The 24,587-nt window shown below is 41.1% G+C and overlaps 3 protein-coding genes across 4 annotated transcripts; 1 reads left to right on the forward strand and 2 right to left on the reverse strand.

The window, feature by feature from the left end:
• Positions 1–13,431: 13,431 nt before the first annotated feature.
• On the reverse strand, positions 13,432–16,234 carry LOC128946003 (killer cell lectin-like receptor subfamily G member 1). The gene is made up of 6 exons (XM_054289955.1): positions 16,165–16,234; positions 15,399–15,497; positions 14,942–15,082; positions 14,349–14,503; positions 14,014–14,123; positions 13,432–13,600 (listed from the first exon to the last, which is right to left on the reverse strand). The coding sequence occupies exons 1-6, from the start codon at positions 16,232–16,234 to the stop codon at positions 13,432–13,434; spliced, it is 744 nt and encodes a 247-aa protein (XP_054145930.1).
• Positions 16,235–18,682: 2,448 nt separating this feature from the next.
• Positions 18,683–21,705, forward strand: LOC128944180 (C-type lectin domain family 2 member E-like). Its single transcript, XM_054287330.1, has 5 exons — positions 18,683–18,740; positions 19,686–19,784; positions 20,490–20,662; positions 21,003–21,109; positions 21,492–21,705. Exons 1-5 carry the CDS (start codon positions 18,683–18,685, stop codon positions 21,703–21,705), a joined length of 651 nt encoding a protein of 216 aa, XP_054143305.1.
• Positions 21,706–21,934: 229 nt separating this feature from the next.
• LOC128944491 (butyrophilin subfamily 2 member A2-like) lies at positions 21,935–24,587 on the reverse strand. Of its 2 annotated transcripts, none has more exons than XM_054287779.1 (3): positions 24,453–24,587; positions 23,329–23,431; positions 21,935–23,002 (listed from the first exon to the last, which is right to left on the reverse strand). In XM_054287779.1, the coding sequence occupies exons 2-3, from the start codon at positions 23,402–23,404 to the stop codon at positions 22,494–22,496; spliced, it is 585 nt and encodes a 194-aa protein (XP_054143754.1). In that variant the 5' UTR covers positions 23,405–23,431; positions 24,453–24,587; the 3' UTR covers positions 21,935–22,493. The 2 variants fall into 2 exon arrangements, with proteins under 2 accessions (XP_054143754.1, XP_054143748.1); XM_054287773.1 differs by lacking the exon at positions 24,453–24,587 and adding an exon at positions 24,286–24,382.

The following is a 24,587-nucleotide window of genomic DNA, read 5'->3' on the forward strand; positions in this document are numbered from 1 at the left end:
CAATGAGGCCATACCTTTGTGATAGCGCCCCTGCAGAGGTTAAAATGTGCCCTCGTTGTAGCCCAACTTTTTTACCCATGGATTGGCTGTTTAGCTCTTCCTCCAAACACGAGGTGCTGACTGATTCTTTGGGGGTTGCAGGTGTGAAGTCTGCAAGAAAAATACGTCAGGAAAACTTTAGCTTAAATGGCAAGGTAGGGGACCTGTTGCTGTGTGTTGTTCATATAACAAAAGCATTACTGCTGTGGCCAAAGGGATAATACTAGTATGTTGCTCACAAAAGTCCTCATCAGATAGAAGAAAAAGAAAATAATGATTTTCATTCAATCATTTTCTTGTAATCAAATGTTTCTGTGTAATGCTAAGGCCTACGAAATTTAGTCCCTGTTACAGGGGACGATAAAAGCCAAAAATACAAAATGAAAGAACTCCCAATGACAGCTCTTAACTTGGCATTTTGAGGTTATCAGTAATAACACCAGGGGCCACTGAGTCCATTCTGAGATAGGGTCCTGCAGACCTGGACTGGTGCACATGCCTAAGACTAGACCAAGCAGTTTCATGTGAAAGTATTCTTTTCTTTCATAAGGTTACATTTTCTGGTGTGTTTCTGGCTGAGAAACCAAGATATTTCTCAGTTTGTGCATCTTGGACGAACACAAAAAGAATGAATGCCTTCCCCCTGTTACTCCTCTCTTGTCTCATAAGGTGTGCTTTGAAAAGGTGTCTTTGGTTTGTTGTATGTTTTGGGATAGAAATTGATGTCTCAAGTCTTGTATGAGATGTAATTCAGGTGTAATCTTATTTATCTTTACAAGTGATAAGTTATTCTTGTTTCACATGTATCTCAGCATAATAAAATGCATTATTAGGCCCATTCCTCAAATGGAACTTTACATTTCTTTAAGATTTTATGATATGTAATGTTTACATAAGTGGTAATGAGAGGTCACCTCCCACATGGACAGTTCTTACCTAATATTAGTAACAGCAATAGTCTATATGAGGGTAATTGAAGTTATTTTGATTCAGATATGATTGATCTGGGATCAATATGATGCCCTAATAATAATATGGCTATCATCTGTTGAGCTTTCTGTCTGTATAGAAGACACATGATGTAAATGAAGATCTAAATTAATGATGGACGAGTGGTTTTAGTGTCCCTTTGCATACCTGGAACTGATCATAAGAGGAGTCTCAGTGTTTTTCCTGTACCTTTCTATATGTTAATGTATGTTGTGTTTGAAGATTGTTTTTTAAGAAATGGTGTAGGGCAGCATGCCTGTGGCTACTGACAAGCAAGCCCATGCTGAAGCCATTTGCAAAACAGGTATGCAATAAGTTTAGAGGAACAGTATATTTCTTATCTATTTGATCCAAAGTCTTCTTGATGGTTTTCCAAATTACTCTTACTACCTGTGTGTTTCTCTAAAATTGTTTACATCTCGCTCTCAAGACACTTTTCTTTGAGTAGCATGATTGCTTTTCCTTTCCCCTCTGGTTGTCCTTGACACAAGTGGAAAACTACACATGGAAACTAAACTATTATTCTCATTAAGGCCTTTTCCCAGTCTCAAGGCAGATGCAGCTCTGAACACATGACTCTTCGATCTCTATGCAATGAAACCCCACAGCCATGTTATGACCAGAAGTGGGAAATATAACCACTTCCAAAGAGTAGTTTCTTACACGTTTACTAAACCAAGTAATTCACATGAAGTAGGTCTTGTTAGATAAGTTCATCTTTTTTCTTACCACACATTAGGGTTTTTTTGTGCCTGTCACCTTCATCAGTAGGTGTTGACAAACAGTGAAGTAGCACATTTTCTTAGAGAAAACGTTGCTTAGGTCAACCCTCTTTAAAAAAGACTATTGCTAAAATATTGTCTGAAAACACTCCTGTCATTCAAAGAAGGACGTTGATGCCTTAAAAAAAAAAAAGAGTAACAAATATTAATAAAACAAGAAGAATGCAGCTGAATGCATCTTCTCTAAATAGATAGAATATCTGATATTTATGCCCAAGTAAAATCAGTGGTAAAATTCCAATTTACTTCAAAGGGGTCAGAATTTCACTCCAAGGTGTGCAAAGAGCATTTGAATAAGACATAATTCATTGTAGCAAAATAGACAAGAGCTAAAGACAGGCAAATTTGAATTTGTTTCTTAAAAGGTATTTCACAGATGATATCTTAACTGATTTTGTTTTTATAAGACATTCAAACACACTTTACATAATACAGAGAAACATAAAGGAAAACTTCCTTACATTTTCTAATTTCCCCATAACCTCTGTGGAAAATTTCTGTCCTTTAAGGTGTTTACAGTTACAGCTTTTAATATTTTAATTTGGGATGTGTCCTATAGGATTGGCCAAGAATTCAAGTGTTTTTCAAACATATATTTCCCAATTGTACTTGTGGTTCTTCTGGTTTACAGTTCAAAGAATTTTACTCAGGGTACTGTAAACCTGATATTTTTTCCCTACAAATTACAGGCTGTTCTGAAGTTGATGCCTATATGAATGAATATAAAATTTCAGCTTTGTTTTTTTCCAAAACATTGCATTACTTAAAAAATGTAAATCACATCCTAAAATACACAGTAACTTATAATATTAGCTAAATGTTTTGCTCAGTGGCAGCTTGGCAAAAACATGAGAATTATTTTGAATAGATATTAAAGTGTTCCTGTGAATGCTGTTTTGTTTAATGAGTGTTATAATTAATTTATTTGCTTCTTACTGTTTTCCCATAGATATTTGAAGGTGCCTTAGATCCTGCTGCAGAAAGCAAAATACAGAAAGTATGATATTTGAATAGGTGATAATTAAAATTGAAAAAGCAGATCCATGTATTCTCATAATGAGTGTTTCTCTGACTGTCTTTCCAGAGTACGTGACCTGGTACATGTTGGTCCCCCTTTATGTTGCACTTATTTGAGCCATTTGAATGTCAGCCTTTGTAAGCAAGCTGCCCTCAAATAAATTACATTATTTTTCCATTCTTAGGACAGGCTGTGTTCTGACACCTAGTGTGATACACTAGGCTAACCTGACACTGTGCTTTTCATTTTTCTGTCAGCAGTTTTGCATTTTGAATTCTGACAAGTCGTGTCACATTTAATGGTTAGGCAGTCTTTTAAAAGCCAAAATCTATTGCTTGTAGGGGGATGTAGGAGAGAAAAAAAATATTTATAACAATGACCTGTCTGCATTCTGTTTTGCCATTGCTAGTAAACTTTCAACAGTCAGTCATACCTACAGAAGCACATGTTTAGTTAAAATATTTTCATCCCTTAGCTTTAATTCACTTGGAATTCCTTTGTCTTAAAAGGGTTTCAGGTTTTTGTCCTTCTGGAGCAAGCCATTCCTGTTAAAATCAACAGAAGCTCAAGCAGAAGCCACTGACTGTCCCATTGTCCTGATGGATTTACAATCCATCAGGTGTCAATCACAGAGATCGACTGTCCTGATATTACTTTTATGTGTGTATCTATTCTAGCAATAATGAAAATCATATTAGAACAAACACTTAAGGAACCAAAGTAGAAAGTAGCTCTGCATCTATCTCCTTTCTCATCTATCATTTATCCACTCTTCTCATTCCTTTGCTGTTCTCCCTCCATTCCTTTCTGTATGGGTAGTTTTTGATTACAGTCCCAGATGTAAACAGTACATCTATTCTATCATTCAGCCACCCTGCTATATTTTATTTTTCATCTCTCACTTAATGTAATAAATTCAAATAAATAATTCAATTCAATTCAATAAATTCAAATAAAATTTGAAGTAACTCATCTTGTGTCTTCAGGTAATAGGCAAGTAAATATTTTTCCATATGCTAATTGATTTGATACTGTAAAGGATATTAGTATCAGGATACTAAGGAAACTGGTGTTAGTTTTATGTCATGCCCCCTAGCTTTCTCTCCCTTATAATTTTAAGGACCTCCTCCACTAGTATTTCTTTCTACTCCATAATTTCTTGTATATTGTGGGTGCACACTTGAGTAGAAAAAAAATTCTTTTCTGATTTGAATAGTTTGAATGATTTGTTAGGATCAGTCATGATGTTTAGTTTCTCCATCCTGATCTTCTTGTTTCTGATAGCAGTCTAGTTTTTTGGTTACATTCAACCAGAACACAAAAATGTAAAGTTCATCTTGCTAGATAGACATCTTCAGGCTTCATCTTGTAAGATGGAAAAAAGGCAAATGGACATCGATTGGCAGGTGAGTGCTACTGTTGAGGTCATGGATTATGAAGCATTCATGTATGTTCTAAAACTGCAGGCTATTTGCTAAAATTGGTTATTATTCTGTTACATCAAATTAAAAAAAATACTTTATGTTCCCCATGTAACAAATATTTCCTGTACATTTGGTATTTGTTTTCCAAGATATTTTGCTTGAGATAGTAATCTTTCCCTTTCCTTTTTGCTTTATGCTTTGAAGAGTTGCTGATATAAAGGGTAATTTGTGATATTATTCCTGGTTCAAAAACCTCAGCGATACTGGAGAAGGATGCAAAAACTAAATTGAGATAATCTATTATTATTATCTCTACATAAAAGCCTAAACAAGGGGAAAAAAAAGAGAGTGATCTAGCTTAGTACAGAGAGTGCTCATTTTCTTGTATGATTACTTTCATGCAAGCTTTGTGGGTATCATGCTGTCAGATGAGTAGGTGTAGTGTATAAAGGTTGTTTGTCCCCTGGGCATAGCATACTTTTTCTGTGTGTCAGGATGGAAAAGACTGATACCTCTAAAAGGGATGAGACTCTTTTACGTAATGCCAAAGGATTTAACAATATCATCACCATATTCTGGCCCTTTAGAATATCTGTTCTTTATTCTGCATAGTACTGACATGTCCTTCATCCATCAAATGCCATCTGTTTTAATTCTTGTTGTTGTTTGGCTCTACAAAATTATGCAGCTTTGAGATTTGGCTTACTTATTGTACTGTGGGGTATACTATCTTCTTTCAACTTTTTAAATTTAAAAGATATTGACAAACGCAAAGTCTATTCCTCACAAGAGGAACCAGTGCCTACTTATGTCCTTGGTACGGCAGAAGCCAGATCTCATATGGCAAAACTTAGTACTGCCTTCTTTTCAGAGTGTCAAAAGCTCACAAAAGTTTTTCTTGGTTGTTGTAAAGCTGGGATCCATTAGAAAGGCAGAAAAGCGGTGTGACTAAAAAAGATGAAACTTTGAATACGATCAAACATGGTAGACTCATTATTAACTTCTACTGAAAATTGTCAGCCTTGTAGCATGGTTTTCAGGGTTTGCTTTTCCTCTGATTAGAAGCAAACACGTCCCCGCTTCTGTAAAGACACGGAACCTGTCCAAGTGAAGGCAGCAGCTTTTTTAGCAGAATATCCATTGTGGCCATCTTAGTGTCACACCTCAGGAAGGCTCTAGTTTCTGCTATAGTTTCTAAGCCAGATACTTGACAGTGTGCCATATAGCTTTCCTCCTGTGCTGAGAGCTTATGAAAGTATTTTCTTTCTCTGGCTATGCCACCTGTATGGCGCAGCACTGACCTCCTTTACTCAGAACACAGTTAATAGGCTTCTGAAGGGAGAAAAGAGCTAAAGACAAGTGTGTTATAGGGATTGACAAGACTTTGCCATGGTAACCCAGGACGATTCACCTCCCTCATCCAAGTATGTACAGTCCCAGGTACATCATATCTGGTCATGGTAATCTGGGGTACCTTACTTCTCCCCATCCACATATGCAGAGTCCCTCATATGCTTTATGTTATAAAACATAAAGCATGTTTTATCTGGTGCAAGTAACCAGGATAGCTTGCTTCCTTCATCATCTGCACTCAACTTTGCACAGGTACCAGTGTGATGACCAGTTCCCAGTCTTGCAATTCAGACAAAAGCAGTGAGATCCCTGGGGAACAAAACAGAACTTTGCACATATAGGTAAATCAAGCCAGTTAATCAGTGCAACTTTTATTATCTGTCTCTGCACTGCTATCCTTTGAGCTGTACTCCCATGCAGTTCCATTGGTCCCCCATTTGTTTAGGGTTTGTGTACTGATAATGCCATGCTTTCAGCAAAGCCAAAGTTGTTGACTGTTGTGCCTTGTCCTTGAGAGACTAGCATCACCTTTTTGCTTGTAATACATGGATACTTACACCCTCAGTTTGTAGGACACTGCTTGCATGCTGTATGGCTTGTTGGCCAAATTACACAATGTTCATTTACTACATGCTGGCTCTCTGGAGGAAATACATTTTGAAAATTATGGTGATTATCTTTCAACACTACTTTATGATGACACATCTGCTGAACAAACATTAAAGTGTTGTAATTTCATATCAAATTATTTTATTTTATTCCTGCAGTAGGTGGATTAGAATATTTAATTCTTTTCCCTGTGTGAGACATTTTCTAATTGTACTGAAAACACTGAAAAATCAAGATCAAGATTTAGTAATCTGTGTATAAACATATGCCTTATACATATTTTATAAAATATGCACTAGCACAACATCCTCTATCACAGCTGTGGACATTCTCTACAACCTAAATAAGTAGTGTGCCTTCAAGTCTTGTAGTTGTGTCCATCCCCAATGTACTTTTCTTTAATGCTTTGAAGGTTAATGACAGCATCAAACTTCAGGACTGCTCTGCTAAACCAAATCTTTCAAAACCAGTGCAAACATAAATGGTTTCCCAACCTCTTACCCTCTTCATTTCCTGTTCAGAAAACAAAGTAATCAGCTGCAGCAAAGTAAGAGTTCTGGGGATATATTGAATAAGCCATTTTCTGGATAAGTAGTTATCTTTTAGTCAAGCAGGCAGAAAACCCCTGATGTTGTTGTGTTCTTTCCTATATACAAATACAGGACCAAGTGGTTTGGGCTTGCTTATTTCTCTGGTTTTGTTTGCTGTGTTCAGGAATACAAACCGAAATGTTCCCTGACAACAGAGAAGGACAGTATGCTGATTTCCAACATCTGCAGGATTCTTAATCCTGCTAAATATGTGCCATTCCTGTACCACGCTTCCTAGGCCCACTAATGTTCCAACCACCACCTGCTTCTGAAAGCATCACTATGCGCGAGATGAGCAGCATTCTGTCAAGAGCATTCACTCATTCATTCACATTTATAAATTTATGAAGTTTTCATTGCACAGCAATGACAATTCCATATAACAACCCTGACAGCTATTTTTGATAGGTGCCTCTTTCTTCTTTTAGTAGAGGATGACTGTGCATTTTTTGAAGGGAGTACAGGAGACTTTCTGTTCCCAGAATGCAAGCTGACTCCTGCCTGTTGTGGTATGGATAGAGAATTAGCGATGACAGTTTCTCCTTATTTTCTGGTAAGTTGCCTGAAACTAGTGCTTATCATATGTGTCTGAAGAAAGGACTGGAGTGGCAGTGGCAATTTTGTGTGGAATGGAGTTTGACTCTCTCTTTAATTTTCTTGAGCAGAGGGGAACGCTCCTGCGCGCTTTTGAATATAGAAGTGCTGAGAGAATGTTCCAAGTACAGGCCATCCTAACAATTAAATTCGTTAGTCACACCCTGTAGGCTGGTAGAAGATCTAATAACAAAACATTATGTTTAGCTATATGCCTTCATCCACAGATAGTGTGAAAGGTCCAGTCACTTAAAAGATTTTCAAGATTCTTTGTACCAGTGGCCTTTGGGGATGCCAGATTGCTGTCCATTTTCTTTATCTCATGTACATGCCTTGTTTTTTTCACTTTGCCTGTTCTCACTCTTCTCTTGGGGGTATTTTATTTTTGTAAGACCTCCCACTGCCTATTCTTTCTAGGGTTCATTGTTTCCAGGAGGAGAAACAGCAGCCTAGAATAATTATATTTTCATACTTCTCACTACATGATGGATTAGATTATGCAAAAGAAGCAATGAAACTGACTTCAGTTGTATTGATATGAGTGTATTTCAGCATACAATAGCTTTGAGCAGGGAGGGTCATCTTTCCTGTGAACTCACTTTTGCACTGATTCATTCAGAAGGTTCTCATGCTTATTCTACAAACTAGTAGTGGCATTATTTCACATCACAAAATCAGGTATTATATATAAATTGCAAGTATAGAAATACTGGACTTAAAAAAAATCTAACTGTTACAAAGTTCTGCCTAATACAGGAATACTTTCCATACATTTGGAATAGAAATTTAGAAATATATGCTCAGGTTAACTAAACATTACATTGTACAATTTTTTAACTTGGTCCTTAAGAACCTGATGAAGACAAAGAAGGTGGTGACATGTTTTAAAGGAACAGGTGATTTGGGAGTACCCTCAAACTAGCTTAGATCCAGAAGGAGAAATGGCAGCATCACCTCATTTCTCTGGCTGGGTCTGGGCCAGCCAGATGCTGCATTCAAATTACTAATATGTCATCATATTTCCTTCCAGGTGTACCTTATTTCTTTCCTTCTTTATCACTACTGCTTATATATTATCCTCTTTGCATAAGGGTAGGGGCAAATGAAGTTTGAAGGTACCGTACCATGATTTCTCTGTCATTCTTGTAGAAGAAAGAGACTAGCTTCTAGAAATGCACAATTCAAAGTCTAAGATAAGTGAACAGCTGTTGTTCATTAGTGTCTTTACAGTATTTTTCATGGCATTACCTGCCTTGAAAAGCAAATCTGAATTTCTTTTTCACATCACTTTAGAAAGTGTCCTTTGGGTTAAGCTAGTCCACCTCCCCCACAGTACAAAAGGAGCTGCTACTTACAGTTAAAAACTGTATGTGTTTTTTCTAGATCAAGGGTTTCTCCTCCCCTTTCTTCACAATACTGGCTTTATGAGGAAGTGTCAAAGTCACTACCAAGTGCCTGGGTCAGTGCCTCAAGCATGTGTTTGGAACATGCTGGCCTTGTGCATCATGTTCCCCTTCTGGTACAGTTTATACCAATTAAAAGAGCAGACTAAAATCAAAGTGCTGCTTTTCATAGGAAAACTCCTTTGCCACTGTTATTTGCTGGTGAATTTGCTGTAAGGCTTCTTTAGCTAAAATGCCTCCTTTAGTAATTTCTGATTATGCAGTTTCAATGGAGGTTTTGAAATGTTCTGATTATAAGAGTGATGCATATGTAGTGATTAACAGTTATTATCAAGGGAATAGCACCAAAAATAGAGTTCTGCATGAAGACAACTATTGGAGAGCTTCCACTTCAGTACAGAAGGAAAAATTAGGTAAGCATTTATGCTAAGGACGAAGGTCTGGTTCCAATTTTTACAACCTATTATTGAGTCTGTTTGAGTCTACTTTTACTATTGCATTTGTATCTGGATATCATAGACAAATTTCTGGTGAAAATCAGGTTAATGAGTTAGGAATATTTAGGAAAGGAAAAGGTATTCCTGAATTTCAAATTCAAAAGACACATTAAAATATTTTTTCTTTTTAACCTTCTCCTTTTATTTTGGACATAAACCAATCTGTACATTTCAATATTTGGTAAGGATTTAATGAGCAGGTTTTTTTCATATTTTTGAGCTAGGCCTTCTGCTTCCTTCTGAAATCTCTGGGCCTGTTTGCACTTACTGACAGGCCAAGTAGGCTGAGGCACCTGGTGATATGGCAATGTTTGTCAGTCCCCCTTAGATCCATCAAATTCTTTTTTTAGTCATTCAAGTTAGTGGAAAAGGTTTTCTGGGGTTTCATCTGTAAGCCTTTGAGTTTAGTCAGTGGGGTGTTCCATCTGAATGTTTCAAAGCACTAAAAATTACTAGGACAGTGCTCTTCTGATTATTTATATATATAGAGGAACATATCTCAGGTGATCAGCATTTCCAGTCTAAAATGATAGCTAGCTAGAGTAACTTGGCTTTGCCTAGGTCCTGGTCTTGTATTCCTCAGTATGCATGTTTTACCAACCCTATATTTAAGAGTCATGTGTATTTTAAGTGCTACCACAAATATGTTGAGCTGTTATGAGTTACTTTCTTTAAATCTAGCCATGGAGAATCATGAAATGCTTCAGCTTGAGATGGACCTCTGGAGGCCACTTAGTCCAAATTCCCCTTAAAGCAGGTGTAGTTAGAGTAAACTAACTAGAGTAAACTAACTAGAGTAAACTAACTGCTGTGTCTGGTGTTGTCACTTCTAACTTAAGGGCAAGTCTAATTTTGTTAAGGTGATGTATGCAACTAGCAAGGTTACAAAGCCTGAGAAATAGAGCTAATTGGTGAGATATAAAAAGTCAGAAACAGGATGGTCAAAGGAGATCAGCTGGATGATTTTAATATTGTGATTGAAAGTCCCTTGTTAACTCCCCTGTCATTGTTTTTGCAGCATAATAATGGGATGGTTGGGTTTTTTTTGTTTTTGTTAAATGAAATTTTGCTACAGTGATGGGAATAAGCTGAAGTATTTTATTTCCAAGTCAGTCCTAAGTATGCCATTTCATGAAAAAGTCTCACAAAGCAAAGCTCTTTAAAACTACCCATCAGCAGATGGCTGTTATTTCAGGCCGTGCGTGGTTGAGTTCTGAATATTTCCAAGGACAGAGGATTCATAGCTACTCTGGGCTGACCACCACCATGGTAAAAAAAGAGTTTTCCCTCCATCTAATTAAAAGTTACACCATTTATTCTTGCCTGAAAAAAAGCCTGGCTTAATCTTCCCTATATCCTCACATTAGATAATCATAGACAACTGCACAATCTCAGAATAACAGAATTGTTTCTATTGGAAAACATTTCATGAGACCAACTCTCTTGCTCACAGCTAGAACTTGTTACTCAAAATCATGCCCAGTTGCTCATTGAATGTCTTAACCTTTCTGTGCAATGTGTTTGACCAGCCTCACAGTAGAACAGTGTTTTCTTGTGTTCAGATGGAATTCCATGGTTTTCAATTTGTGCTCATTGCCTCTTGTCTCTGAGAAGCACTGAAAAGTGCCTGGCATTGCACTCTTCATTCCAACCCCTCAGGTATTTATACATGTGGGTAAGGCACCCCCAAGCCTCTCTTCTCCAGGCTGAGCAGTCTCAACTCTCTCAGGCTTTCCTCATTTGGAAGATGTTCCAGTCTCCTAGTCATCTTTGTAGTGCTTCACTGTCCAGTAAGTCCATCTTGTTTTTGTATTGGGGAGCTCATAGCTGGACACAGTGCTCTATGTGTGGCTTTAGAGATGAGTAGAGACAAAAGACCACCTCCCTTCACATTGCTTTTAGTTCCCTTCCTAATGTGGCCTGGGAGGCTGTTGGCTGCCTTTGCCATCAGCTTGCATCACTATATCATGGTCAGCTTGTTCACCAAAGTCCTCAAATCCTTTTCTGCAGGGCTGTTCTTCAGTCAGCCAGGCCACAGCATGTAACTGCTATGTGTTTTTCCTCCCCAGACACAGACATCTGCATTCATCCTTGTTGCTCTTTAAGAGATTTCTCTCCGACATCCTTTTTCTGTTGGACCAAGACCCTCTGAATCTTACCTTATCTCTGATCTACAATCACCTTATAGATCAGCTAGTCCTTCTAGTTGTGTACTGTGTACTTGCTGAAAGATGTACTCACGGTTATCGGTGAAGATGTTTAACAGTGCTGGTCCCAAAACTTGGATACGCCCTAATGTCTTGTCTCTAAACCAGGGATCGCAACACTCTGGGCCTGGCAGGTAGGCTGTTTTAATCCACCTCATTGTGTGCTTCTTTAACCTGTATTTTGCCAGCTGTTCTGAGTCTGTTAGGGGAGCCAGTGTCACAAGTCTTACTGAAATTGATGTAAACAACTTCCACTGTTCTCCCATTATCCACCAAAACAGTTACATCATCCACATTGTGGAAAGTTATCTGGTTAGTCAAGCATGGCCTCCTTTTCATAAATCCATGTTGACTACCATGTTGTGCTTCACCTGTTTGGAAAAATGGCTTCTAGGATTAGTTGTTCCTTTATCTGCCCAGAGATTGTGTTGAAGCTGCTCTGCCTGTAGTACCCTTGATGTTTCATGTTGCCACTTTTGAAAATAGAGGTAACATTTTCTTTCCTCCACTCTTCAGGAATCTTTCCCAGTTGCCATGACATATCGAGGTAATAAAGAGTAATAAAGACTTGCAGTGGCATCATGCAGCTTCCCCATCACTTGTGGGTCCAACTTCTTATGCTTCATGAACTTATATATGTACAGTTCGTTTAAGCTCTCTTTAATCTATTTTTTCTTTTGTGGAGGGCCAGGCATGTTCCAAACTTTCCTCTGTTTTCTAGGGCTTGGGATTCCTCAAGGACAGTTTTACTAGAAAACATGGAGGCGAAGAAGGTATTAAATATCTCAGACTTTTCCATGTTCTTTGTTATCAGCACCTCTACCCCATCCAGGAAGAGTTTACATTTTCCCTAGCTGTCCTTTTATTCCTTTTGCTATTTGCTACAACTACACATAGAACTCTCTTTTGTTACCCTTCATGTGCAGAAATGTTGCTAGATTCATCTCCAGGCTAGCCCTGGCTTTCCTGGTGCTATCACAACAGCTCTGTATTCCTCCTGCACAATCTGTCCCAGCTTTCACTGCGGTGTGTGTTTCCTTTTGAGTTCAGTTCGGAACAACATTGTCATTCCAGTCTCCAGCTGCCTTTCATTTCCTACTTGTTGTGATGGAGCTTGTTGATCCTGTAGGAGGTGATTCTTGAATATCAACCAAATCTCCCCTCCCTCCCCTTCCCAGAACTTTCCTTCCCAGAACTTCCCTTCCCTCCAAATCCGGAGCTGAAGAGGTTTCCCTGCCTCTTGCACACTTCTCTACCATTTGAAGGAGATCAAAAAAAGGAGAGAATTTGGTAAAAACAACAAAACCAACCAAATAAACCCCCAACCCACAATCAAAATAACCTCAAAAACAAACAAATAAACAAAAAACAAAACAGAAAACCTCTCCAAAACAGCAGCAAAAAATAACCCTAAAACAACAACAAAAACAACAAAACAAACAACAAAACAACTCAGAAGAGAAACAAACCCCTCCAGATCCTCAAAACTTGAGCAAAACCCAGCTGCCTGCATTCACCCAGTTACTTGCATCAGTGTGCTGACACTCTCAGCTGTGCTTGGAGAGATGCATACAGGTAATATCTGTCACTCACAAAAGCTTTTTTGAGTTGAAATTTGCAATGTTTATATATGAACTTTGCATGATGTGCCACTCGTGCTCTTGCCTGTGTTATTTCAATAAATTGAAGCAAACCAGTTTGATAAGCTTTTATTGATGCCACAGCTTTATCAACACTGTGCCTGAGGCACAGGCCTTTCTGATCCTCCAGCTCAGGGGTTCATCTGTGCCCCCAAAACTGGTCTTATCCTCATGGTAAGAGGATTTCCAAACCCTGCAAAGCTGTAACTGTGAGGATGGGGCTATTTCACCCCAAATATTGCCAGCAAGTGTCTTGTGGGGTGGGCATTTTGGGGTGCATGTTTATCAGATGGAGGCATCGTTTTTCTCTCCATCTTCTGCTGTCACAGAGCAGAGAAGGAAAGGCTTTTTTTTGCAAACCCACTTGTGTTCAGCGTCACATCTTTTAACTTCAAAGTCCTTGGCTCTCAGTGTTCCACACCCTTCATCCATCTCATGCAGAGAGGTGCCAAGCCTGTAAAACAAAAATTGTAGTGCTGAAGAGGAGGAAACTCTCCAAATCTTGCAGAAAAGGAGATGTGGGGTGGGGTTGTTCTGCCCTTTTCCTGCACTGTCTCACTGTGCATGCATCATTTCTTGGTGGAGGATGACCGGATTTGAGGAGAGTTGCTGTACCTGCAGTAAGATCTACGAGGAGCACGTGTGGAGCATGAAAAGCTCCACACATTGTTGCATGGGTCTGGTGGGAGCTGTGGGGTTACTGTGCTCCGGTACAGTTCCCCAACCTTTGTTCTACAGAACTTTGCTGGGGGGAATATGAGACTCTTGCATAAACTCCAACATGGTGGAGAGATGGGTCAGAGCATGAATTGGGTCTGGAATGGAGCAAAGCTGCTGTTTACACCAACAGACTGTGGATACACTCACATTTTGGGGTTGAAAGGTGTGTTGTCTACCCATCTCCACACCTTCTGATGTGACCTTAATCCAATCCACACTGGTGGTGGGCTCTTGCCTGTAACAGTCTTGATGTGCTCCTGGAAAATAGAAGTGACCAGTTGCTCCCAAAATCTCTCTCTGGAGGGTTTCATGGCAATCAAATTCACAGAGTAAATGTGACTCCCAAATTCATGAGACATGAATTTCCCCCCTAATTTGAATGCTTCTCCAAGCCCTCCTGTTGATAGGCCCTTTTTTCTTCCCTGTCCACCTAAAAGTCAGGACTTTTGTGTCCTTTTTAAAGCCTTCTTCTCCCTATTTACCTTTTCTTTCTTATGCTGGAGCACCACCAACTGGGAGTCCTGGTTCTCACAGCTTTTCATGCCTTGAGTCCAGTTTCCCAGTTCCTCAGAAAGCCAGTAGCATCTTTCCCCATGAAGCTGCCAGTCCTGGGGACACAGCTTGCAGCCAGCATAGGCTGAAGTGGAGAAAAAGCCATGAGACACTCCGAAGGGCTGTCAGGATATTCCCAAGCCACCAGCTGAAGGTACTGATGGTACCCCATCCCACACTCCAGCTCTTTCCCCATTGCTGGGTTTTTCACATCGATGTAGTTTTACCAGCCACTGGAGAGAAGGAAGGTTACTGAGGCTGGGTGACCACAAGGACATTATTGGCCAGTGGAGGTGGAGGAAGAGTGGCAAGGAATCTTCTCCCTAGGGCTGATCCTGCTCCTCCATGGAGGACGGATCAGCAAAATTGCATGGAAAAGAGGATTCTTCCTTGCAAGACTCCTCTTTGCCAAATAACTCTTGTGGTCTCACAACCCCAAGGGTCTCTCTCCTTGCAGTAGAAGATCCCCACAAAGGTCTCACCTGAACATCTCCCAGCAGAGTCAGATTGAGAGGGGGATTACCTGTGGGGTTGTCCCCTTGGGGCTTGCAGAAATACCGCACCAGGGATGAAAACATGCACTGCTCCACTTGGTTCCTTCCCTGGATCCCACTGCCTAGCTGTGGAGCGCTTCTCACCACTGGCTGTGGGGACCCCTGAAAAACTTGGAGCAGTAATCCGGGGTGAGAAGCCGCAGCCATTTGGGGATAAAAACCACAAACCCCACAAAACTGGGTTTCATTTTCTTATACAGTTGCTTAAGCCAGCCTGAAAAACATGGCTTGTATTCTTCACCCTTGTTTGATAGCTATGGGTATAATCCATGTTTACTCAGAATGGGCTTATTCTTGATGGGTGATGTCACATCTCTACAGGACAACCTTGTCCCCTCCAAAGACTGAAATGTTGAAATAAACCCCAATTTCCCCTCCCTGGCTGCTCACTGGAGTGTGAGGTGTAGAAAAGAGCTGGTTACTCACCCTGCACACTCAGCACCACCACCAGGACCAGCAGGATGAGTTGCCCCAGCCCGCTGGCTATGAGAAGGAGCCTGTGCCACCATGGACAGAAGGCAGGTGCTGAAAGAGGCCACATTTGCTTTAAAAAATGAAAGATGAAAATACTGGGGGTTTAGAGGAAAAAGAAAGCCCCTCTCTCAAGCTGGTGAGCTTGAGCAGAAGTTTACAGCTTCTTTGCTTCCTCCAAAGAAGTGAATCACCACTGATGTGGTCTAGGGTGAGGGTGGCTTCTCAGGTGGAGGAGGGGCTGCAGGAGCCTCAGGAGCATCCTTGGGCACCCAATGATGGATCTTGGGGGATGGGAAACCATTCTGAAATTGGCTTAATTTAAAGCTCCTGCTAGAGCTGGGAGTTGGTGAGACAATGGTCACTCCAGCTCTCATCTCCACCAGGATTCCAGACAGGATCTCAGCAGCTTTCCTTCCCATCCAGGTGTGTTGGCTCATGTTAGGTTTCTTGGCACCCATTTTGCCCCCCAGGTGAAGAGTCTCAGAAGCAAAATGGCTTCCAGATATCTGTCACCCTCTCCCATCCCTTCCTTTCTCTTATTTCTCCTCTTCTCAAGCCAGGATGCTACCTTAGAAGACATTTAACCCACAACAATGTTCTCCATGATCTTGGAAACCTTAACATGGAGATGAAGCAAGCAAGCAAACCTAAAAGTAAACAAATCCAAAAAACTTCCCAAAATTTGAAACAAGCATTTTCTCCCCAAAATAGCACTTACTATGATGCTTCTCAGCAGAAGAACTGTCCCCAGGATGCCGTAAATCAGCATAAACAATTTCCCCAGCCATGGTTGCTCAGAAGGTCCCAGAAGCAGCCCAAAAGTGACACTGTCCTCGGACAACCCCTTGCCTTGTGAACTACGCACTCACAGCTGCATCTGCTCCAGGAAATGGTATTGGCCGGGGCTTTTATCTGCTTTTCAGTTTGTACATATGTACATATATATATATGTGTGTGTGTGTGTATTCTACACCCTTCCCTTGTAAATGGAACTTGGTGAAGAGGGAATGGGTGTCCTTCAGCCAGGAAGAGGCGGCACACCTGGAGATGTAGAAACATCTGTGGGTTTGGTGGCTGTGTTAAACATCTAGAAAAGCAGAATTAATAAATAATCATTTCAAAAAGCCTTTAAATAAGGTTTTTGACTGAGAGGAGGTAGATCAGTGTGACCACAGGCAGGTGGGGAAGAGACAGGTGACATTTGGTGTTTCTTCCTCAGAATATGGGCTGGGAGTGACTTGAAATGCCTTTTGCTCCATGTGACTTATTCTGCTGGTTTTGACATAATATTTGGTCTCTGTTTTATCCTGGGGCAAAGAGATCCTATGTGGTCAAGGGTTGCCCAGCTCCTGCCCAGGATGAGGTAAGAATCTGGATTTCCATCTGGCTGCCTGCTGCTAATGAATTTTATTTTGTTATTTTATTTTATTTTGACTTTTTCACCTGCAAGCCCATCCTCCCACACCTGATGTATCCTTTTACACCATCTAGACCTATGTTTCCTCCAGGTTTGGGATTCTTTGACTACTGCATGGAACCACCAACAATTTCCAGCCTACAGTAACCTTTCCCCCTCCCTTTTCTTAGGGTTTTTTGATGTTAAGCCCAGGTTTTAGTCAGTGCCACAGTATCCCAAAGCAACACCTTTTTACAGAGGCAAAAATGATGTTTTTTTCCTCAAACACCCCCCCAAAATAAAAAGCAAGCAAAATGGAGAAATTTTCCCCAGTAGCTACCACCACACAGAAATAGGGTAAATAAGAAGATAAACCAAAGGCCCCAGTAAGAAAAGCACTGTGTTATTTTATTTTGAAATAATTTTAAAATTTTTAGTTAAAGTAAAATAAATAGTTTTATTTTAAATTTGTGTTTATGTACTTTTTTTTTTTATTGTTTCCTGATTATTTTTAGTTTCTTTTCCCCCCTTTATCACAGAAAGTTTTTGTGGTGTGCTGCTATCAGCCAGCCTTCCTGCCCTCTGCAAAGGCAGCTGCTCCAGTGGTGTGTGACCAGTGATGACAAAAATCCCCTAAAAATACAAAATAAATTAGGTTTTAGGGTAAAACCTGCAGCTGGGTAGCTTAATTGCAAAAACACTTTTTTTTTTTTTATAATTTTACAGTAAAAAACCTTATAAAATGTGCAGAAGGGAACTGTACTTCTCCCTTGTAGAATCCCTGAACGCTGTTCTGGGGTGCCCTGACATCCTGGAACAGAGTGATCTCCAGCAGTGTTTCCTCCAACAGCACACTAAAATAAGGCATTTTTGGACTGTCCATCTCCCTAGCTGAGAGAAAATTCCAGAAATGCTGGGAAAGAGGGTGAAGTGTTGCTGGGTGGAGCTGGAAGGGAACCCCTGGTTCTGCGGGCGGGCAGGTGGCAGGCAGCCCCTTCTTCATTGCCCTCGAGGAGGCACAGGAAAATCCCTAAGAGTACAATAAAATAACCCAAAACAACATTCTTTTTAAAATACTATGTTTCTCTTCACAGGAGCAGGTTGTGCTGCAGCACTGGGCTTGTTCCCACAGAGCAGACACAGGTAACAGGGTTTGGGATGGCCTGGGGGCTGAGGGGAGGTGGTCTTAAATTTTGACTGGAAGAGAGAATTTCAATTGCAGGGAGAAGTTTTTAATTGCAGGAGAAAATTTTAATTGAGGGGATATTAAATAGGACAAGATTATTTAAAATGGGGGGAGAAAACTTTAATTAAGTAGAGAAAACCTTAATTTTGGAGAGAAAATAGTAACTGAAAACAAGATATTAATTGAGGGGAGAAGGTATTAATTGGAGGAAAATCTTTAATGGGGAGAAAAGTTTACAGGGAGGAAAATTTAATTACAGCAGAAAATTTTAACTGCAGGGAGAAAATGTTACATGAGGAAACTTTAATTTTAATTTTTAAGATTTTAATAGGTGGGGAAAACTAATTTGGGATGAAAGTGTAGTTGCGGGGAGAAAACTTGACATAGAGGGAGAAAATTTTAACTGAGGGGAGAAAGGTACAACTAACCAGATAAAACTAATTGGGGGGAGAGGAAATTTTAATTGCAGGGATAAGATTTTAATTGTGTGGGAAAACTTCAGGTGGAGAGAAAAGTCTGAATATGATGCAGGGAGGAAATTTTAAATTGTGAGAAATTTTTAATTGAGCATGGAGAGCCTTTGTGACACCTCTAATAGATGAAACTTTGCTTGGCAGGTGAGGCAAGAGCACCTGTAGAGGTGGAACTCCAAAAATGGAGGAAATAAGAGTTTATTCCGGATTTTTGGGCATGGAAAGGAACAAGCGGGCAGGTAACTGTAGGGCAGTGAACTGTGAACTCAGTGAACTCAGAATCACTGAGTTTGGGTTTTATTTTGATACTTCTGTAATTTGAGAATCAAACCCAGCTGAAGTAAGGTTGTAGGGGGGAAAGAGCTTTTTCTGGCACTTCCCTTGAGGGAAAATTTTTGTCACTCAGCAGATAGAATTTTTGCTCTAAACAGACCAATTTCAGACATGATGGGTTATTCAAATTTAGCATTAAACTTTCCTGAGGTTCTTGAGTAACTGATTCTTTTAGGCATATTTTTTTACCCTCAAATATTCCATGTTTTGGTTGATTTTTCATTTGTTGATTTTAATTTTTTAATATAACTTTTTTTTTTTTTTAATATTTTGCTTCTTACTTACTTTCTAATATTTTTTCCAGGAAGAAGAGGTGAGAGGAGGGTTTTTCCCATGACATGTGGTTCATATGATGGAAACAAAAAGGGAAAATCTTAAACAAAAAATGGGCAAGTCCTACTGGATGAAAACACTAAGATTTTTGTAAAAAACCCCTAGGAAAGAGAATTTTCTTTGCTCATGGTGAAGGGAAAGTGCATATTCTGGATCACAAGACACAGAAATGGAGGCACCATGACCCCAAGTGTCCTGGTTTAGGTGGAGGAAAAAACTCCACTGAATTTTAATAATGAGGTAAATCTCAGAAATTAAAGCAGATTTTTAATTGTGGTACATTTCATGAGTTTGCATCTGGAGCTGGGGAGGAAACTGTTCCCCAAAGAGCTCCCATAAATAAAAAAATAGCTACTTTTGTTCCATGTGAAGAAGAATATTTGGTGTTTCTCACACAAAATGACCTCAAGTCCAGTGCCATTGGCACGAGACCAACGCTTGATGCTCCTGGCATGGCCTGTGGCATGCTGCTGCCCTGGGAGCCCCTGCAGAGGCACTGAAGGTCTGTTCTCCTGCAGGTCACAGCATGGAGATGAAGCCAGAGGCACGTGTCGCCTGCCAGGTGATGCTGGCAGTGCTTTTCACAGCTCTGCTCATCACAGCCATCGCTTTTGCAGGTGAATGTCAAAGTTTTAGTCTCACAGGTAATGTCTCTGAGATATTTTGGCTTGTTGAATTTATGACAGATTTATTTCCATGTTCCTTGTGTTTTCTGTGGAAGACAAAGCCCACCCAAGCTGCTGTTCTCTCTGAGAGAGAGAAGGACATTTCAGAGCAGTCTTTCTACAGAAGAACAAACCCATCCCCATGGTGTGGGAACTGATGTCATCAAGAAACCCTTAGAAAATCAACAGGAAGAGCCATTTCAGGAGTACAGTCACACAGAAGTATTCTTTTCAGAGAAGAAGGGGCCTGGAGATGTTGGCATGAGTCCCACCAAGTCAAGAAGTGTGCAGGAATCAGAGGACATTTGTCCTGTCTTTTTCACTACTTTTGCATTAATGACAGAGAGCAACACCCAAAGGCATGTTTAGGGATAGAACTACTCTGAAACTCCTCTTTAAAATGTGTTTTTTTGAAGTCTACCACCCTATTTCCTTCTCTGAAGGTGCAGCACCTGTATTTCTAATCCAACATCACAAGCTGGGTCATGATGAGCTTATTTTCTTACAGGATCTCTCCTGGTATCTTAATTTTTCTCTTCTCCTACAGTTGAGACAGGTGAAGACTTTTGGAAGCCATGGGGTGGAAGATGATCTCTCCACGCCAGAGAGGCAAGGGGAAGGTGCTGCTCGTTAACGTTGTTCTATTCTTAATGACAGTGCAAGCTTTTCAGCCTCATGCCCAGCCCTGCTTTCAGTGCCCCTTTGACTGGATCAGGTACCGAGGAAAATGCTACTATTTTTCTGAGGTTGAAGGGAACTGGACATACAGCCAGGACAACTGCTCAGCACTTGGTGCTTCCTTGGCTATGCTGGACAGCACGGAGGACTTGGTAAGGGGACATGAGAACTTGCTTGGCATGGGGGGGAAAAACCAAAAGCACTATATTTGAAACCTTTTGGTTTCTGTGACTGCTCTTCCAGGGTCTTTTTTGAAGATCTGGGGTGAGAATTTGGGGAAAATTTGAGAGTATGTCATCATGGGTCTCTTAAAATTCCTCACCAAAGCCAACTGCTGCAAGGACTGTAGGGATAAACTCCTGTTTCTAGATGACACTTTCTGGTAGCAGATTGAAATGTTCAAGCCCCAAAGAAGCCCTAAAGCAGCATAAGCAAGTGGTAAAATGGAGGGCTTTGGTTGGAAGAAGGTAAAAATCTTTCCCTCTCTTTCAGAGCTTTGTGATGAGGTACAAAGGCATCTCAGAGCATTGGATTGGCCTTTTGCGGGAGGATGAGGAGCAGCCATGGATGTGGGTGAATCGCTCACCTCTATCTCACCTGTGAGTCCATGTTTTTCATTATTAAGATGTTGGTTGGTGTTTCCTCTGCCACAAAATGTGCATTTCTTCTTGTACTTGAGGTAGCAATGGGACAATATTTGGGAAGGGCAACATTGCATCTGGTCTTTGTTTTCCCCTTTGACCTAAAAGATGGGAGTGATGCATTTGGTGAGAAAATCCTAAGTTTGGATTTTTTATTTTAAGTTTGTTTCTCTCTTACAAAGCTTTGGGTTTCATATTAGAAATAGATCAGTGTGAGTATTTAGGCATGCTGGTGCCCATGAGGATGCCTGAGAACTGAAGCTGAGGGAAGCCTATATGTTACTTTTCTCCTTTTTCCTGCTGCTCCATCTGAAATGGGTTATGTCCTCTGTACTTCCAGGTTTCGGATCCGTGGTAGTGGGCTCTGTGCTTACCTGGATGACAATGGGCTCAGCTCCTCCCACTGCAGCACTGAGAGGAGCTGGATTTGTAATAAACATGAGCTGCAGAGCTCAGGCAAGGGCAACAGGATGAGACGGCCTCCAAACCTCTGTGTCAGCTCCTTGGGCGCTGCAGGGAGGCCTTCTCACTCCCAGATATCTGGTGCACCATAGGGACATGAAAGAAAATCTCAAGAAGATTTTGGAATCCCTGGGCAAGGGGTTATTGATGTTTCCAGAGGCCAACAAAGTGTTTCTGGGACAAGGCAGACTTTGGGGATCCACATGAGATAGTTCTGAGGGAGTGGGGTGGGGTGGCAGGGCAGCTCTGGGGGCTCTTTTTGGGTTTGGGGCAACTTGGTGATGGCTTGAATACAGATTTCTTAGAGAAAAAGAAATTTATTCTATCTGGAGCATATTTACATGCTAAGTACTTGGAAATACATCTCAAGCATAGGGAACAGCAGAGGAAAAGAGTGGGGGCAGTGGATGTGAGCACATCCTTGTGATAACAAGGGGATTTAAATGATATAAAACAATATTAAATTACAAGTTTTAATAGGAATAGCTGCTGGTATTAATACAAAGTCTGCAAAAATCAAGATTTTTAATTTGTGCTGGAAGCCCAGCCAATCATAGGCACTGAGGTCAGCAAAAGGAACCTTCCAGAGGAAGCTGTATTTGGGAGAAAAAAATGAAGATTTTAGCTCAAAACAAGCTCAGGGAAGTCCAGCTCTTTTTAACAAGCTTTGCATGAATTTAGCAACTTGAGATGAGCTGTACTGAGCTCAGACCCAATATCTCCATGGCACAACCCAAAACAGAGACATCTAAGATGAAGGAATGACCATGAACTGAGTTAGAAATGACTTCAAGACTTGGAAAATTAGAGTTGAGGAGCATCAACCAGCATTTCCAACCACTGTGATGCAACCAGCTTTTGGGAGGATCCTTTAAGGGCGTCAGCCCTTGGGGGACAGTTTAATGGTTGAGAGGAGCACGCAAAAGTAGGGGAAGACCCTCTCCCCACTGAAGGAGGCAGGAAAAGTGAAGATGCGTTGGCGGCTGCTGACAGCGTAGAAAGAGACCTGTCCCACCTCATAATCCAGGTAGACCCCAATCTCCCCATTGAGGAGTGGAACAGAGGTGTGGGAGGGAGCTGTGAGGGCAACGCAGAGCTCATCATACTTCTGCAAGCCCCAGATTTCAGTGTTGGGCTTGAAGAGGACCCGGCCTTTCCTCTGAACTGACTCACGGGCCACCCCCACGGCCCAGAAGCGCCCATTGGCCTCCACCTCCCAGTAGTGGCGGCCCGAGGTGAAGCCCTCGCTGCCCAGCATGCACGGGTCTGTGTCGAACCGGCCTGGACCCTCAGGCCACTGGCATCGAGGTCTGCCCCAGGTGGCTTCCTTGAGGTCCTCAGAGAGGATCACCTCTGGGCCCACTGTGGCTGGATCCAGGGTTACGTCCACTGAAAAGCAAAACAGAGAATGGATCAGAAGCCAAATTTAAGCCCAGAGAAAATACACCCCCAAAATGCCTTCACTGGTGACTTTTCAAAGAGAAAGGGAGAGGAAAGGTGAGGCTGCAGATGTAAGTGTGAAGAGGTGGAAGTAGGAGATGGAGGATATATATCCAGTTGAGGCTGGAGATGGAAGAACAAAGAGATGGAGGTTGGAGACGGAGGCCCTAGGGAGACAGAAGGTGGAGCTGGAGAATCTCCAACCCCATTGAACATCTCAGCCCAGAAAACACAAGGAACAGGTACTTTGCTCCTTTTGAGCTGCCTCTGATTACCTTCAAACTGTTTGGCGGTGTGGTAGTCCAGGGCAAGGTCCCATGTGCATGGCCGTGGTTTGAGGAAGAAAGCCATTGCACCCTCAGAGTCCTCTCTTCCTGACTGGAGGCACAGAACAAGGAAAGAAAGGATAAAATCCAATTATCATCCTTCACTGCTATCTCAGCTTCTGCCCCTTTCTATGTCAAAAAATGTGTTTAACCACTACATTTAATCAAACTACTTCAAGAAAATAGCATTATTTTTCTTCAACAGTTGCAACATAGCTTGGTTCATTTATGGGAAGACCCTTGGAGATGGGTTAAATCAATTAATTCCCTAATGACTATGAAAGGAACAAGAGTAGCACATTGGGATGAACCCATCTCTATTGTAGATATTATACCCCCAAATCCTTGAGTGGGCTGAAGGCTGAATCTGTCCATCTTAAATCCGTTTCTGCCTCCACCATTCATCAGTCAAATCTGACAAAGTTATTTGAGTGAGGAAAGTCCCTAAAATTGAGATAAGCCACATTCATCTCTCATATCCAGAGAAATCTTGTGAGAAGGGAAGTTTGTTATTGATCTTGGAGAAAATATGTATGGGGGAGATAAGAGCTGGCACCAAATGGCTTCAAATTCTTCCTCTGGAAGTCAGTGTGGGATTTTGCACGCAAACAAGGGATTGCCCATGCTAAAGGGCCCTGGCATGAGTAATAAAGCCCCAAAATGATTGAATAAACCATGCTGTGAGAGTTGAAAACAAACAGGTTGCTTCTTTTCCCTGTGTTTTCATCTGCAAATCTGCAGATAAGGGGATTAAAGCAGCAGGGTAATGAGTAAAAGTGAGAAAAAGGTGAGAAAATCACCCAAATAAAATCAGGAGCCATGCTGTTTCTCACTCAAATTCCCTGGCTGGATTGTTACAGGTAGAAGAGAAGTAAATAATCATCATGACCCTCCATTGCAAAATACCTTTAAATCCAAAACAAAGATCTTGAGACAAAAGCAAGGGTAAATCCTTTCCCTTCTTGAGTCCATGGGATGGGGAGGGGGCTCAAAATCCCCTTTCTCCCCCCTCCCCAGACATCAGGGTGATGTAACCCCCCTATAGGCACTGGGATTTTCCCTCTGACTCAAACCTTCTTAGTATTTTCCTTGCTATCCTGGTGCTGTATTCGGGTTCCTCCAGATGGTTTTCTTCTACTGGCTGCTTCTCCACTGCGTTTTTTCTTGGGATTTTTTTTCTTCCTCTCTCTGGCACAGGCTCAGCCAAA

This window comes from Melozone crissalis, unplaced genomic scaffold (assembly GCF_028551555.1).
Source record: "Melozone crissalis strain CALT ecotype California unplaced genomic scaffold, PUWL_Pcris_2 ptg000005l_1, whole genome shotgun sequence".
Taxonomy (NCBI): Eukaryota; Metazoa; Chordata; class Aves; order Passeriformes; family Passerellidae; genus Melozone; species Melozone crissalis.

Bases quoted from the DNA above. Each gene is read 5' to 3' on its own strand.
- LOC128946003 (XM_054289955.1), bottom strand. From the start codon at position 16,234: ATGGCTGGGGAAATTGTTTATGCTGATTTACGGCATCCTGGGGACAGT. The intron at 15,498-16,164 runs GTAAGTGCTATT...GGCCTCTTTCAG, and splicing joins TTCTGCTGAGAAGCATCATA to CACCTGCCTTCTGTCCATGG. The intron at 14,504-14,941 runs GTAATCCCCCTC...TCTCCACTTCAG, and splicing joins CCAAGGGGACAACCCCACAG to CCTATGCTGGCTGCAAGCTG.
- LOC128944180 (XM_054287330.1), top strand. From the start codon at position 18,683: ATGGAGGAAATAAGAGTTTATTCCGGATTTTTGGGCATGGAAAGGAAC. The intron at 18,741-19,685 runs GTAACTGTAGGG...GTTCTCCTGCAG, and splicing joins GGAAAGGAACAAGCGGGCAG to GTCACAGCATGGAGATGAAG. The intron at 19,785-20,489 runs GTGAATGTCAAA...TCTTAATGACAG, and splicing joins CACAGCCATCGCTTTTGCAG to TGCAAGCTTTTCAGCCTCAT.
- LOC128944491 (XM_054287773.1), bottom strand. From the start codon at position 24,351: ATGGACTCAAGAAGGGAAAGGATTTACCCTTGCTTTTGTCTCAAGATC. The intron at 23,432-24,285 runs GTATTTTGCAAT...CTGTGCCTCCAG, and splicing joins TCTTTGTTTTGGATTTAAAG to TCAGGAAGAGAGGACTCTGA. The intron at 23,003-23,328 runs GTAATCAGAGGC...TTTGCTTTTCAG, and splicing joins CACCGCCAAACAGTTTGAAG to TGGACGTAACCCTGGATCCA.